At 38.3% G+C, this 12,683-nt stretch overlaps 1 protein-coding gene across 1 annotated transcript; it reads right to left on the reverse strand.

Annotated features, from left to right (window-relative positions):
* Positions 1–7,167: 7,167 nt before the first annotated feature.
* Positions 7,168–11,935, reverse strand: LOC133321603 (fibrillin-2-like; the record flags this gene model as incomplete). The annotated part of the gene is made up of 4 exons (XM_061530691.1): positions 9,022–11,935; positions 8,178–8,944; positions 7,352–7,454; positions 7,168–7,280 (listed from the first exon to the last, which is right to left on the reverse strand). Coding segments are annotated over exons 1-4 (3,819 nt in total), but the record flags the coding sequence as incomplete, so codon positions are not given.
* Between the last annotated feature and the right edge of the window lie 748 nt (positions 11,936–12,683).

Below are 12,683 nucleotides of genomic sequence, written 5' to 3' on the forward strand. Positions count from 1 at the left end.
TCTGGCCAAAACTGAAGATTAGCTATCAGTGTTATCAGTAGATGGTCACGCTTTTGCATACCTCCCATACAATAACATAATGCTGATAAATTTTAAGTACTTTATTTTCACATCTGGGTACGTGAAGGCAAATTTGTTTTCAAAATATGTACGGCTATTGTTTACTTCAATTTTCAAAATTTTAATAAAGTAGAATGCACAACAGACTATTTTTTCCATTTGCATTTAATTTTTTTTAAACGTTATTATTTGATTTAACAAATATTTATACTCGATTTAGAGTCCACTACATTTTTATGGGATGATGTTGTTGTGTTATTACTTTCCGTTCAAATTAATTTCTTATCGATTGATTTCCGATACTATGTTTAATAGAATGATTTATGAAGTAAATTAAATTTAACAACAACAATAATAGCAAACACTAATTATTGTTTTAACTGTTTTGAGATTAATAACTGCTTGAAAGTGCAACTTAACAAATGCAAATATTGGACTGGACATTGACGTTGTGGACGGCAAAAACGTGCTCTTAACAATATTTTAAGCTCTGGGAATATAACAATGGGAAGTCAGCTATTAAAATATTTACTATTTTCGATGAGAATGATTCTAAGCCACGTGAGTGAGTGAGTGTGTGGTCAATGTTAAACATTTGCAATTATAAAACTATATACTGAGTTTTCTAGCCGTTGTGGTTAGACCATTGTTAAATTATATTGGGATCAAGAATATACTTGCATTTGCCCGCCTTGACCAATATAAGCTATTTCGATTGATCGAGATGACTCTTAAGTTTACAATTTTTTCCATGAGATTATCAACGGTTTTAGGTTTTTAGATTATCAACGGCATAGATCTCCAGCAATACATTTTAAATGTCATTTCCAAAATAACCTGTCGCAAACTAACATATACTGGTTTTTACTTTACTTTAGAGTTCCTAGGAAAAAATATTCAGACATAACGCAATGAGTTGAACTATGGCGGATTTGCCATGCTATGTTCTTAAAATAACCGCCAAGGTCTTTCATCTCCATAAGGTATTTTCCACAGCCAAATTGACGATCCCTTCGAAGTTAAACATTACTCATAATTACGCGCCCCATTGTAGGCCAGCAAGCATGTTTTTTGTCAATTTCTGGTATAGAGGAAAAAAACGTTATATATTTAAATTCTGAAGACTTTGTGCTTTATGCCAGTAAAATATTATATCATTTCGATTTTCGATCCACCCTATTGTTTTTTAATTTTTTCTTGTAGAAGCGTCGCCGAAACCTTTATATGTGATATTTTTATTTCATAAACCCACTGTTCTTATTATGACCCAAAAAAGGGATATCTGGACCATACTGCGCTCGAACCAATTGTTACAATACGTTTTCCACTCCGATTGAGACACAATCAACAGCATCTTCTGGCGACGATATAGGACTATAAGGCATATGGCCCATTAATTTCACATTTTAATCGCTGATGTTAAGCTCTCATTGTTACATTAATTCGCCTTCTCTAGTTATTTTTTTTTTTCGAATTTTTCCATTCTGGAGTGCCACTCGAAATTAACCGCCCTACGTCACCCAGTGATTAAGAAACATTTGCTTCGATTTGTTTCTTCCAAGTGCACCTAACAGGCGAATGCTTGCTGGTGTAAGAAATGCCGAAGGATTACATCAATCTTCTTGGGAGCGACAGACCCATTTGGAAAACCCTCATGCTTTGCGTATTCGATCGAGCGACGGCCAAGATTAAATTTATAATATCAGTATTTCATAGAATGGTTCTTCATGTCCTTACAAATATTTAAGTTCATCGATGCACACTTGCAGTGATAATCTTCCGTCATGAGAAGTACATTCAAAGTATCTTAAATCGTTCGGGATCATTATATAAAATCTCTACGAAAAGGATTTGTATAGGTCTCAAATACAAAATTCTATTACGCTTTATGTTACCGGAATACCAAACTAAAGTCTTTTCGATGGGAAAATGTAGTAAGAACTTCAAAATATCGAAAATGAAGCGGGACCTTCTATATACAGAGACACCATCAAAACATGAACCTATATCGAAAATCGTGTATAAAGATGTTTTTCACCCTCCCAAAACTATTACAACCAATTCCTTGAGGAAATTTGTCTAAACCTGTCGAAAATCGAAATTAAGCGCAATGTTTATATGAGGCCTGCGCCCAAATTTGGACCAATACCGACAATCTTCCAAAATTTCTTTTCCAACCTCCGAGAACTCGGAATAGAAAACTAGGATAAAACCCTAAAAATACCAAGAAAAGCAGGGGTTACAAGAAATCCAAGCCAAATTTTTATAAAAAAATAATGTAAAACCCGATTCTAAACTTATTTTTATACCCTCCACCATAGTATGGAGAGTATATTAATTTTGTCATTCCGTTTGTAACTCATCGAAATATTAATTTCCGACCTTATAAAATTCTTGATCAGGGTAAAATTCTAAGACGATCTAGCCATGTCCGTCCGTCCGTCTGTTGTAATCACGCCATCTTCTAAAGGAATTGTGATAGGGGGCTGAAATTTTGCATAGGGTTGTCTTTTGTTTGCAGGCAGGCCAAGTTCGAAGATGGGATATATCGGTCCACGTTTAGGCATAGCTCCCATATAAGGGTACCCGCCAAATTTCTGTATTTTGGGATTCTTGAGCGCGTTTTTCAGCCCAATTCCCTGAAATTTGCTATATTGGGTTCCTATTGGTTACCAAATCTCTCCACTAAAATTATGGATATGGGTCCACTTTTTCTGGTACCCCCCATATAACAGTACCTCCTAATTTTCTGTATTTTGAGGGTTTTGGTCGTATTTTTCCACCGTATTTTGAGTTCTTAATAGGTATCAAATCTCTCCACAAAAAAGTATGAATATAGGTCAATTTTTTGGGGCAGCCCCCATATAAGGGTACCCCCCAATTTTCGGTATTTTGGGGTTCATCAGCGCGTTTTTCAGCCGAATTGGCTGAAATTTGATAGATTGGGTACTAAATGTATCCATAAAAAATTATAAGTATAGGCCCACATTTTCTGGTAGCCCCCATATAACGGTATATTTTGGATATTTTGGGGTTCTTGAGCGCGTTTTTCAACAGAATTCGCTGGTAACAAATCTCCCTATCAAAAATTATGAATATTCGCCCCCATTTTGGGGTCGTCCTCACCTAACCCCCTTTTTATACCCTTCACCACACTGTGGTACAGGGTATTATGTCTTTGTGCATATGTTTGTAACAGGCAAAAGGAAACGATATAGACACATGGTTCCTTTTGAGAATATGCATAGAATCAATTTCTAAGTCGATTTATGCATGTCCGTCCGTCCGTCTGTCTGTCCATGTTAAATTGTAAACAAAGTACAGGTCGCATTTATGATCCGAATTGGATGAAATTTGGCATAGGTCACTCATTCGGCCCAAGGACGAACCCTATTGAAATTGGGAAAAATCGGCCCAGATTTAGATATAGCTCCCATATATATATTTAACCGATTTAATGTGAACGGTCCCTATATATCTTTCGATTTGCACGAAATTAGGCACAGCCTAATCATTTAGGTCTAGAATGATGTCTGCCAAGTTTCGTGAAAATCGGTCCAGATTTAGATAAAGCTCCCATATATAGTTTCGTCCGATTTCATGTAAATGGTGCACCAAAGTCCCTATATATCCTTCGATTTGCACGAAATTTGGCATAACGTACTCAATTGAGCCTAGAGTGATGTCTGCCAAGTTTCGAGAAAATCGGTCCAGATTTAGATATAGCTCCCATATATAGTTTCGTCCGATTTCATGTAAATGGTGCCCCAAAGTCCCTACATATCTTTCGATTTGCACGAAATTTGGCATAACGTACTCAATTGAGCCTAGAGTGATGTCTGCCAAGTTTCGTGAGAAGCGGTCCTGATTTAGATATAACCCCTATATATAGATTCGTCCGATTTCATATAAATGGTGCACCAAAGTCCCTATTTATCCTTCGATTTGCACGAAGTTTGGCATAGCGTACTGAATTGAGCCTAGAGTGTTGTCTGCCAAGTTTCGAGAAAATCTGTCCAGATTTCTATATAGCTCCCATACATAGTTTCGTCCGATTTCGTGTAAATGGTGCACCAAAGTCGCTCTATATCTTTCCATTTGCACGAAATTGGGCATAACGTACTGAATTGAGCCTAGAGTGATGTCTGCCTTGTTTCGTAAAAATCGGTCAATGTTTAGATATAGCTCCCTTTTATTATAAAGTGATTTTAAGTAATTGATGCACCAAGGAACCAATAGGCTGATAGGAACAAACAATTCTGAAATTAGTATAACCTAACCTGTGACAAGTTTGTCTGAAATCACTTAATATTTCGATAGAGCTTCCATATATATTTTCGCCCGATTTCAAGTAAATAGGGCATCAAACTCCTCATGTTAATCAGATTGACATCAAATGTTGCACAACTTACAAAATCGAGCATAGAATTACGTAGTTGCGTTTTGTAGAAGTACAGACATAGCCCAACGGATGACCTATTTATATTTGTTTGAAGTCGATTTACATACTTTATGAATAGATCTAGGTAGATTCACATTTAGATAAATATCACATATATTATTTCATCCAATTTCATGTTAATAGTCCTGTTTAATATACCCATAGTGGTGAAGGGTATCATATAGTCGGCCCCGTCCGACTTTACTACTTTCCTTACTGGTTCATATTAAAATAGTTATCTGATTTGTTCCGCGTTTTGGGTTTGGTTCTAAGACTCTGTTGTAATCATTTCACCTGCGGAGGATAGAACGTAAGGTTCGATAATGTACTATATATGAACTATAGCCCGGATTTAGGCCTAGACCTATCCCCTGTGTGGGACGTACCAGAAGGAGTGGATCGATATTTCCCATCTTCCAACTTGAACAAAGTTTGTAATAAATAATAATATAGGCAAAGTTTGGATGAAATCGAAATTTTCTGAAATGGATTTGGTCCAAAAAACGTGGGGTCTAGAACCAATATTTTGACGAGGCACATTTTCCCTGTATCAAAGTGTATACACCCTCATTAGCCATAAGGCTGAGTGTAAAAAAAATTCATTAAAAATTGCTGAAATTATGGTTTATATAATCAGTTTGTAGAAAGGTCACTTTTTGGTATGTTCCCTTTATTTTCATTTCATGTACCTGACAGTATATCTATGGTGGAGGGTATCCAAGGTTCGGCCCGGCCGAACTTAACGTTTTTTCACTTGTTATAATTAATTGTTCTTTCGGCAATAACAGTCAAAGTATATATCACGAACACTGTAATATGTTTAAATCGTATGAAATCTGCAGCATAGTGTTAATCAATAACATCAAATTTTAACTTGTTATATTTATTGCATACTTTAGGGGATCATTAATAATGCACCGAAAAGTATACAAAATTATCATCATTTATTATTGGTATACAATTTCTAAATTTTACGTTGATATTGAAGTATGTCATTTTAAGCAAGTCAAATGCATGAATGGTATAGGAAATGAGATATTGTTAGCTAAAATGCAAAAAGGCGTAACTAACAAAAGCATAATTGTGTAGGAGAAGTAAAAAACTGTTTTGAATGAAAACTATAAACCTGTCAAAAAAGTATGCCCGGCAGGGTGATATTGCATATGACGAATAATAGACTATAATTTTTTCAACAAATTTAGTTATTTAGTTTAATGGCATTCATAACAATTAAGTAAAAATTTGAATTTTTTGTTAGTTACGCCTTTTTATTTTTTGTTAATAGAAGCTCCTTTTTTGACCGCAGGACGTGTAAAACTTTGTCAACACATGTAGTTTATTGACATTCACAATATTCATTCAAAAAGTCAATTTTCAAGTTTTTGTTAGTTACGCCTTTTAGCATTGTAGCTAACGATATATCGGTCCATGTTTCGGTATAGACTTTATATAACGGTACCCCCGGTACCCTTGGAATTTTGTCTCGTTTTTCATTCGTGTGCTTTAGTGTGGTGTGATCACTTTTATTGGTCCATGTTTTGGTATTGCACCCAGATATCGCTACCTTCCAAATGTCGGTATTTTTGGCACGTTTTTTCTACCAAATTTAGCTATAATTTAATATTTTGAATTGCAATGGGATAACAAATCCTCGAACCAAAAACTATAAATATTGATCCAGTTTTTAGGGGTTCCCCCAATAAAAAAACACCTCCCAAATTGAAAATGAATTTATATACCTCATTTTTATTGGGTGTCAAATCTTCGTGCCCATATTATTCGATCTCCGCATTGTGAGCCCAATTTTCCAACCTGAGAGTATGTAGTTTGATATTTCGTTTTCTCCTGGCAGAAATTTACCGATTTTAGGTGTTTTGAATGTGCACCTCATGGTATAGGGTATAAAAAATTAGGCTCGGCCGGATCTTCCCATGTGTTTACTTATTCTTTTGTAATTAACGCACACTTGTACAAATTTCATTGTTTTTTTATTACATACAAATATTACAAAAATATTAATTTCTTTATTAAATGCTAAAAAATTTACAAAATGCAAATATTCTTACAAAGTGAGTTACAAGAACAAAAAGTAATCGTAAAAAAATTAAATCGTAAAAACTTAAATATTAAAATTGCATGAGAAAATGTCGAATAGATGAAGACACTGACTTAAAATAAACCATATGAGGTCCATAGTCTGGGCATGATACGTTGTGACATAAATTGACGGAAGGGATTGATGCGTACATTCTTCAAAATGCAATTTTCTGGCAACTCAACCTGGAAGACATTGGAATATGGGGATGAATAAAAACATTACGAAATCTATGCGAAAAGAAAAAGGCTGCTGAAGCGGCAAATAAATTTGGCAGAGGCAGTGGCTGGCATTTCCTGGAATCAATCCACTAAATTATGGAATGGTATACTCAAGCATTTCAATGATGATAGCGATGCTCTTGCATTTGCTTGTAATGTATGCGTATAAGCCATTGTGGCCAATAATAACTTACAGATTGAGAGCTGGTCACTTTGATGGGATCACGGCCCGGGCAAATAATAAACGATTCATGACCGGCCAAGAGGGGGGCGTTTATTAGTTTGGCTTTCGGTACGACTGGTAGTGGAGGTGGTGGCGGAGGTGATTGTAGAACTGGTGATGTGAATATTGGACTAGGACGTGAAATGGTCTGGAAAGTGGGTAACTTGGGAGTTTTGGATATATGACCGCCATATTCAATGGAATTGGAAGTTAAATGATTTTGCGATGAAACACCAGCAGCTAAAATAGAAATAAATATTCAAAATTTAATAATAGTTTTGAAAAACCTTAAGAATTTTCAAAATGCTTACCGTTAACGCGTATCTTAAATTCACATCTGGCCGTGAGTCCATCTTCATTGGTTGCCTCATAGTAGACGCTATGAACACCCACATTAAACAGTTCACCAGGAAGCTGGAAAATATATGGAAATTCGAATTAGTGGCATTTTTAAATTTAAATAAGTTTTTCATTCCTGCTTGAATGTGAATTTTCTAAAGAATATATCGGTGCTATGAACGCGAAGTTTTCTGTCCTTTGTTGTTCTCTCTATAAGGATGGATTAAAAAAAATAATTTCCTAATCCAGTTATGCTTTTCAAAAATATTTCTCATAGATCATTTATTTAAAAACAAATGTTGGCTCCCCTATATGAGCGTGTTCCCTGTTAAAAGCGGGACATGATTTTACTGCTGCTATGATTTATAATTTATTTTTCCTTTCTGTGAAAAATATTTCTTTTTTTGTCCAAACTATGATCGAAGGCTTTTTAAAAGTATTTTCGATCCCTAAAATGCATGTCGATTTTTTTAATTTTCCCCGATTCCGAAAATAATTTAAAGAAAATCTTTTGTCCATGCTATTAATATAGCATCACTATACTAATTGTTTGGCCCTCTCTATGTGGGCGGACTTTAAAAAAAGTTTTGTCCCAGTTAAGATCATAAATTTTGTTTTAATGTTTGTTGAGCGTGTTTTTTTTAATCACTTTTGTCGGTTCCTTCTTTAATTCTGGATTTTAAAATAATTATTTTTCCTATTATGAACGTTGATTTTTTACTTTTACCATTTTTAACAACTAATTAAACTGAGGCTTTCTATTGCCGTAAAGTATAAATTTTGTAAAAAAAAACTTACCCTAGATTTATACAACTTCTTAATGGGTCCATATTTGTTACTAAATCTCGGTTCCTCCCAGACAACGGAACGGAATATTTGATTCTCGCCCAAGGAAACTTCAAATGATGGTGTACAATATTCTACCACAGGTCCTTCGGCATGTTTAACATGGATAACTGTCTTACAGCGTGCCTTCTTTCCGGTGATAGGGTCGTGACCACGGAATATTACTACATAGGTACCAGGACCCAAATGGGCCTGTAAATCTCTTGTCCATGCTGGTGATGATTCGATATAACGATAATCTAAATTGGTGATCGGCTTCTGTAGAATGACATGAGTTGTACGCTCTGAGGGGCCCAAGTACACAGTAGTATTGCGGGGACATTTAATATAAGGTCGTTGTACACCACCAACGCCACCACTACCACCATAAGGTGTCACCTTAAAACCAAAATCAGGCAAAGGACGTCCATTGAAGGTTGATTGTGTGCTGTGCACTGTTGTGGCCGTTGTAAAGGTGGGTGGTGCATTTGGCAGCGCCAAAGGTGTGAAACCATTTGAGACACCCAGACGTGGCTCAGTTTGCATTGGCAAACAGTCAAATGTGCCATTATACGACCATTGCAGCTGAGATGTGCAGACAGCTACTGATGCTCCAACTGGCACATGGCCAGCATTACATTTCAGATGGCATTGCTCACCCACACCACTTTGGCCCAGTAGACAGGATAATGGTGTAATGACACCGCTTAGAGGTGTGGCAAGGGGTGGACATGTTTTAGCTGGAATTGAGTGAAATAAAAAAAGGACATCAAGTGACAGCAATCAAATCTTACGATTGATTACGAGGAATACTTACGCAGACATAAATTATCATGTTGATCCCATTGGCCACTGGCATTGCAGTAACGATGTGTGGGGCCTTGCAAAACATAACCGGGATTACACCAGACCTTGCAACGTGTTTGGTAGAAACGTTTCTTCTTGTGGCGATATTTGGTGCAATGTATGGCACCATTTGGTGGTGCTGACAAGGGATGGCATTGATCACGTAATTCCTGTATCACTTCGCAGGTCTTGCGATCCGCAGCCAAACGTTGGCCCAAGGGACAGCGACATTCGTAACCACCTTTGTGATTAATACATTCCCCACCCACACAACCACCATTATCGATGGCACATTCATCTATATCCTGACAATCGCGACCATTTTCTAAACGATAACCCTTGGGGCACAAACACTCATACGAACCATTTGTATTGCGGCATTGATATTGGCATACACCCGGTAGAGAACATTCATCGATATCTTCGCACTGGTTAGGGTCATCGCGGCTAAATGTAAAACCGGCAGGGCATGTATTGGGACAGGCATCGAAAGGATTGGCTGGCTTGGAACCATCTGGGCACACGCATTCATACGAACCCGGCAAGTTCACACATTTGAAGGCACAGCCACCATTATCGGCCGAACACTCATCGACATCTTCACAGGTCCTGCCATCCAAACCCAAAATCATACCCGATGGACAGGAGCAACCTTGATCGGGATCACAGTTGTGTGAACAGCCACCATTGTTCTCAAGACACATAGAATTAATACAAGTCTTCTCGTCGCTGGACAAAGTGAAGCCATCTGGACAGGCACACAAATAGGATCCCATGGTGTTGTAGCAGTCGTGACTGCAGCCATGATCTTCGGCAATGCATTCATTCAAATCGACACAGACCGATTGATGCTCACCCAAATAATAACCCTGGGGACAGGAGCACTTATAGCCTCCATCCACATTGAGACAATCGTGTGAGCAATCATGTTTGCCCAAGGCACACTCATCAATATCCAAGCAGGTCCTCTCATCGTCGGCCAATTGGAAGCCGGCCTCACACGAACAGGCATACGAACCTAAAAGATTTATACAAATGAAACTACAATTCGCCACACCATCGATGCACTCATCGATGTCCAGGCAAGCATGACCATTGGATGAAAGGGTGAAGCCTTCGCGGCATGAACATGAATAGCTGCCGATATTATTTTGGCAAATGTGTTCGCAGCCTCCATTCGATATGAAGCACTCATCATTGTCCAGGCAGGTGCGCCCATTCGAGTCCAAATGGAATCCTACGGGACAGGAACATTCCACCTGACCATTGCGTGTGTTGCAGGCATGGGAACAACCACCGTTATCTCGTAAGCAATGATCGACCAGTATACAGGTCTTATTGTCAGCCGATGATAGCAAATGACCGGGAGGACATGAACACTCGTAATACCCGGGGAGGTTCATACAAAAATGACTACAGCCACCATTTTCAATGGAACACTCGTCGATGTCTAAGCATGACTGAGAAGCTAATGAATCTGATGGTGATGGCGATGAGACGGACGCGGATGATGTATTATACAAATGATGATCAAATGAATTCTCAATGACTTCGTTAGATGTTAATGGATGGATGATGGGCATGCCCAGAGCATAACCCCTGGGACAAAGACAAGTGAATGATCCATTAAGATTTTCGCATGTCATATCTGCGGCGCAATTGTGTAAGCCCAAAGCACACTCATCTATGTCAAAGCAATAATCCCGCAAAGGGCCATCGAGGAACTCGAAACCCTTGTGACATGAACATGTGAACCCACCTTCAACATTGATGCACAATTGATGGCAACCACCATTGTTCACTTGGCACTCATCAATGTCCAAGCAAGTTTTACCATTGATATCCAAGGTGTACCCTTCCAAGCAGGAGCAGGTACCATCTGTATTGCATAGGTGATCACAGCCATTACGATTGGCATCGCAAACCTCCGACTGGACGCAAGTCAATTGTGACTCATCCAAAGTCCATCCAACAGGGCAATCACAACGATAACCATCACCTTCGGGGATGCATTCATGCGAGCAACGACTCTCAGCACAGGGATTTACTTTTTCACTAACACAAATACCCTCAGCATTTGGAGCTGAACCATCCTCGCAAAGGCATGTAAACGAACCAGGGACATTTTCGCATTTCAGAGTTTCTCCACATATTCCTGGCTGTACTTCACATTCGTTAACATCTTCGCAGTTGTGGGCTGTTACATAAGGCAGGACAAATCCTTGGGGACATTGACAGAGATAATTACCCTCAGTGTTTACACAATGGTGAGAGCACTCATGGGTTCCCTCCTCACATTCGTTGATATCTACACAGCGGTTGTTTTCTTCCCGATATCCGACTGGACAAATACACTGAAAACCGAACTCATTTTCTGCTTCCTGGCAAGAACCGGGAGAACACACGTCGCCATTACGTTCACACACAGTTTGAGTTTGTACACAGTTATAGGTGTCGACCAAAGCATAACCCTCAGGGCAGTGACATTGGAAACCACCAGTAGCCATGTCGGTGCACTCATACGAACAACGTGTTTTATTTAGGGCGGGATTTTCTAAATCAGCACAGGAATCGACGGCACAAGTACGCCCATCTTCGATCAAATGATACATGGGTGGACAGAAACACTCGAAGGATCCTTCAGTGTTACGGCATCCATGCGAACATACCTTATATGCGGCGGCATATTCATCCTGTTCGGACACTATGGCACATTCATCTATGTCAATACAAGTTTTTTCATCTTCGGCCAAATCATAACCCGAAGGACAGGTACACTCATAGCTACCCTCGGTGTTGACACACATCTGACAACCACTGATACCTTCGGCACATTCATCAATATCTACGCATTGGGCATCTTGTAGTCTAAAGCCAGGTTCACATTGTTGTACCATTGGTGTTTCATTGGGAATTTCCGGTTGTGGTGGATCCTCAACATCGTCAGTATTGTCAATTGGAGCTTCGGCTTCTTCTTTTTCGAGATGATGCTGAATTTCTGGAGTTATACAACGGTAAGAACCTTCAGTATTTTCACAACCATGTGGACATTCCTGCGCCACTTCTGGCAATTCACACTCGTTGATATCTGAAAAGGGAGTGAAATGAAATGTGTTGTAATATATGTGGAAAAGGAGATTATCATTATGTTCGGCCAGGTCGAACTATTTATACCCTCCACCATGCACATACCAGGAAAAAACAAATGTGAAACTACAGATGTCATATACATGGAGACTATACTCGGACATATGTGTTTATGGTACGAAGATTTGACTCTCAATGAAAGCAAATTCGATTGAAAACTAATTCAAAATGTAGAATAATGAGTGCTAACCCGAAATTTTGGCCAATATTGAAAATTTTTCTACCTAATGATGATGACCGAATACCAAATTTCAACAATTTTGGCGGAAAACATGCCTAAACTCCCCAAAATACCGACATTTGGAGGATTTCCCTACCAAACCTAATTATAAAAATAATAGTGAGCCGATAAATCGCATCTTCATATATACCTTTATGGGATCTGTAGTGAATATTTCGAGATCTTGAAAGCGGAATTACAATTATAAAAGGTAATAAAAACAACTATTAATACACCCATAATGTCTATGAAATCCGACGAAATAA

This window comes from Musca vetustissima, unplaced genomic scaffold (assembly GCF_032173495.1).
Source record: "Musca vetustissima isolate MV318-11 ecotype Yass unplaced genomic scaffold, APGP_CSIRO_Mvet_v1 utg312547, whole genome shotgun sequence".
In the NCBI taxonomy this organism is placed as follows: domain Eukaryota; kingdom Metazoa; phylum Arthropoda; class Insecta; order Diptera; family Muscidae; genus Musca; species Musca vetustissima.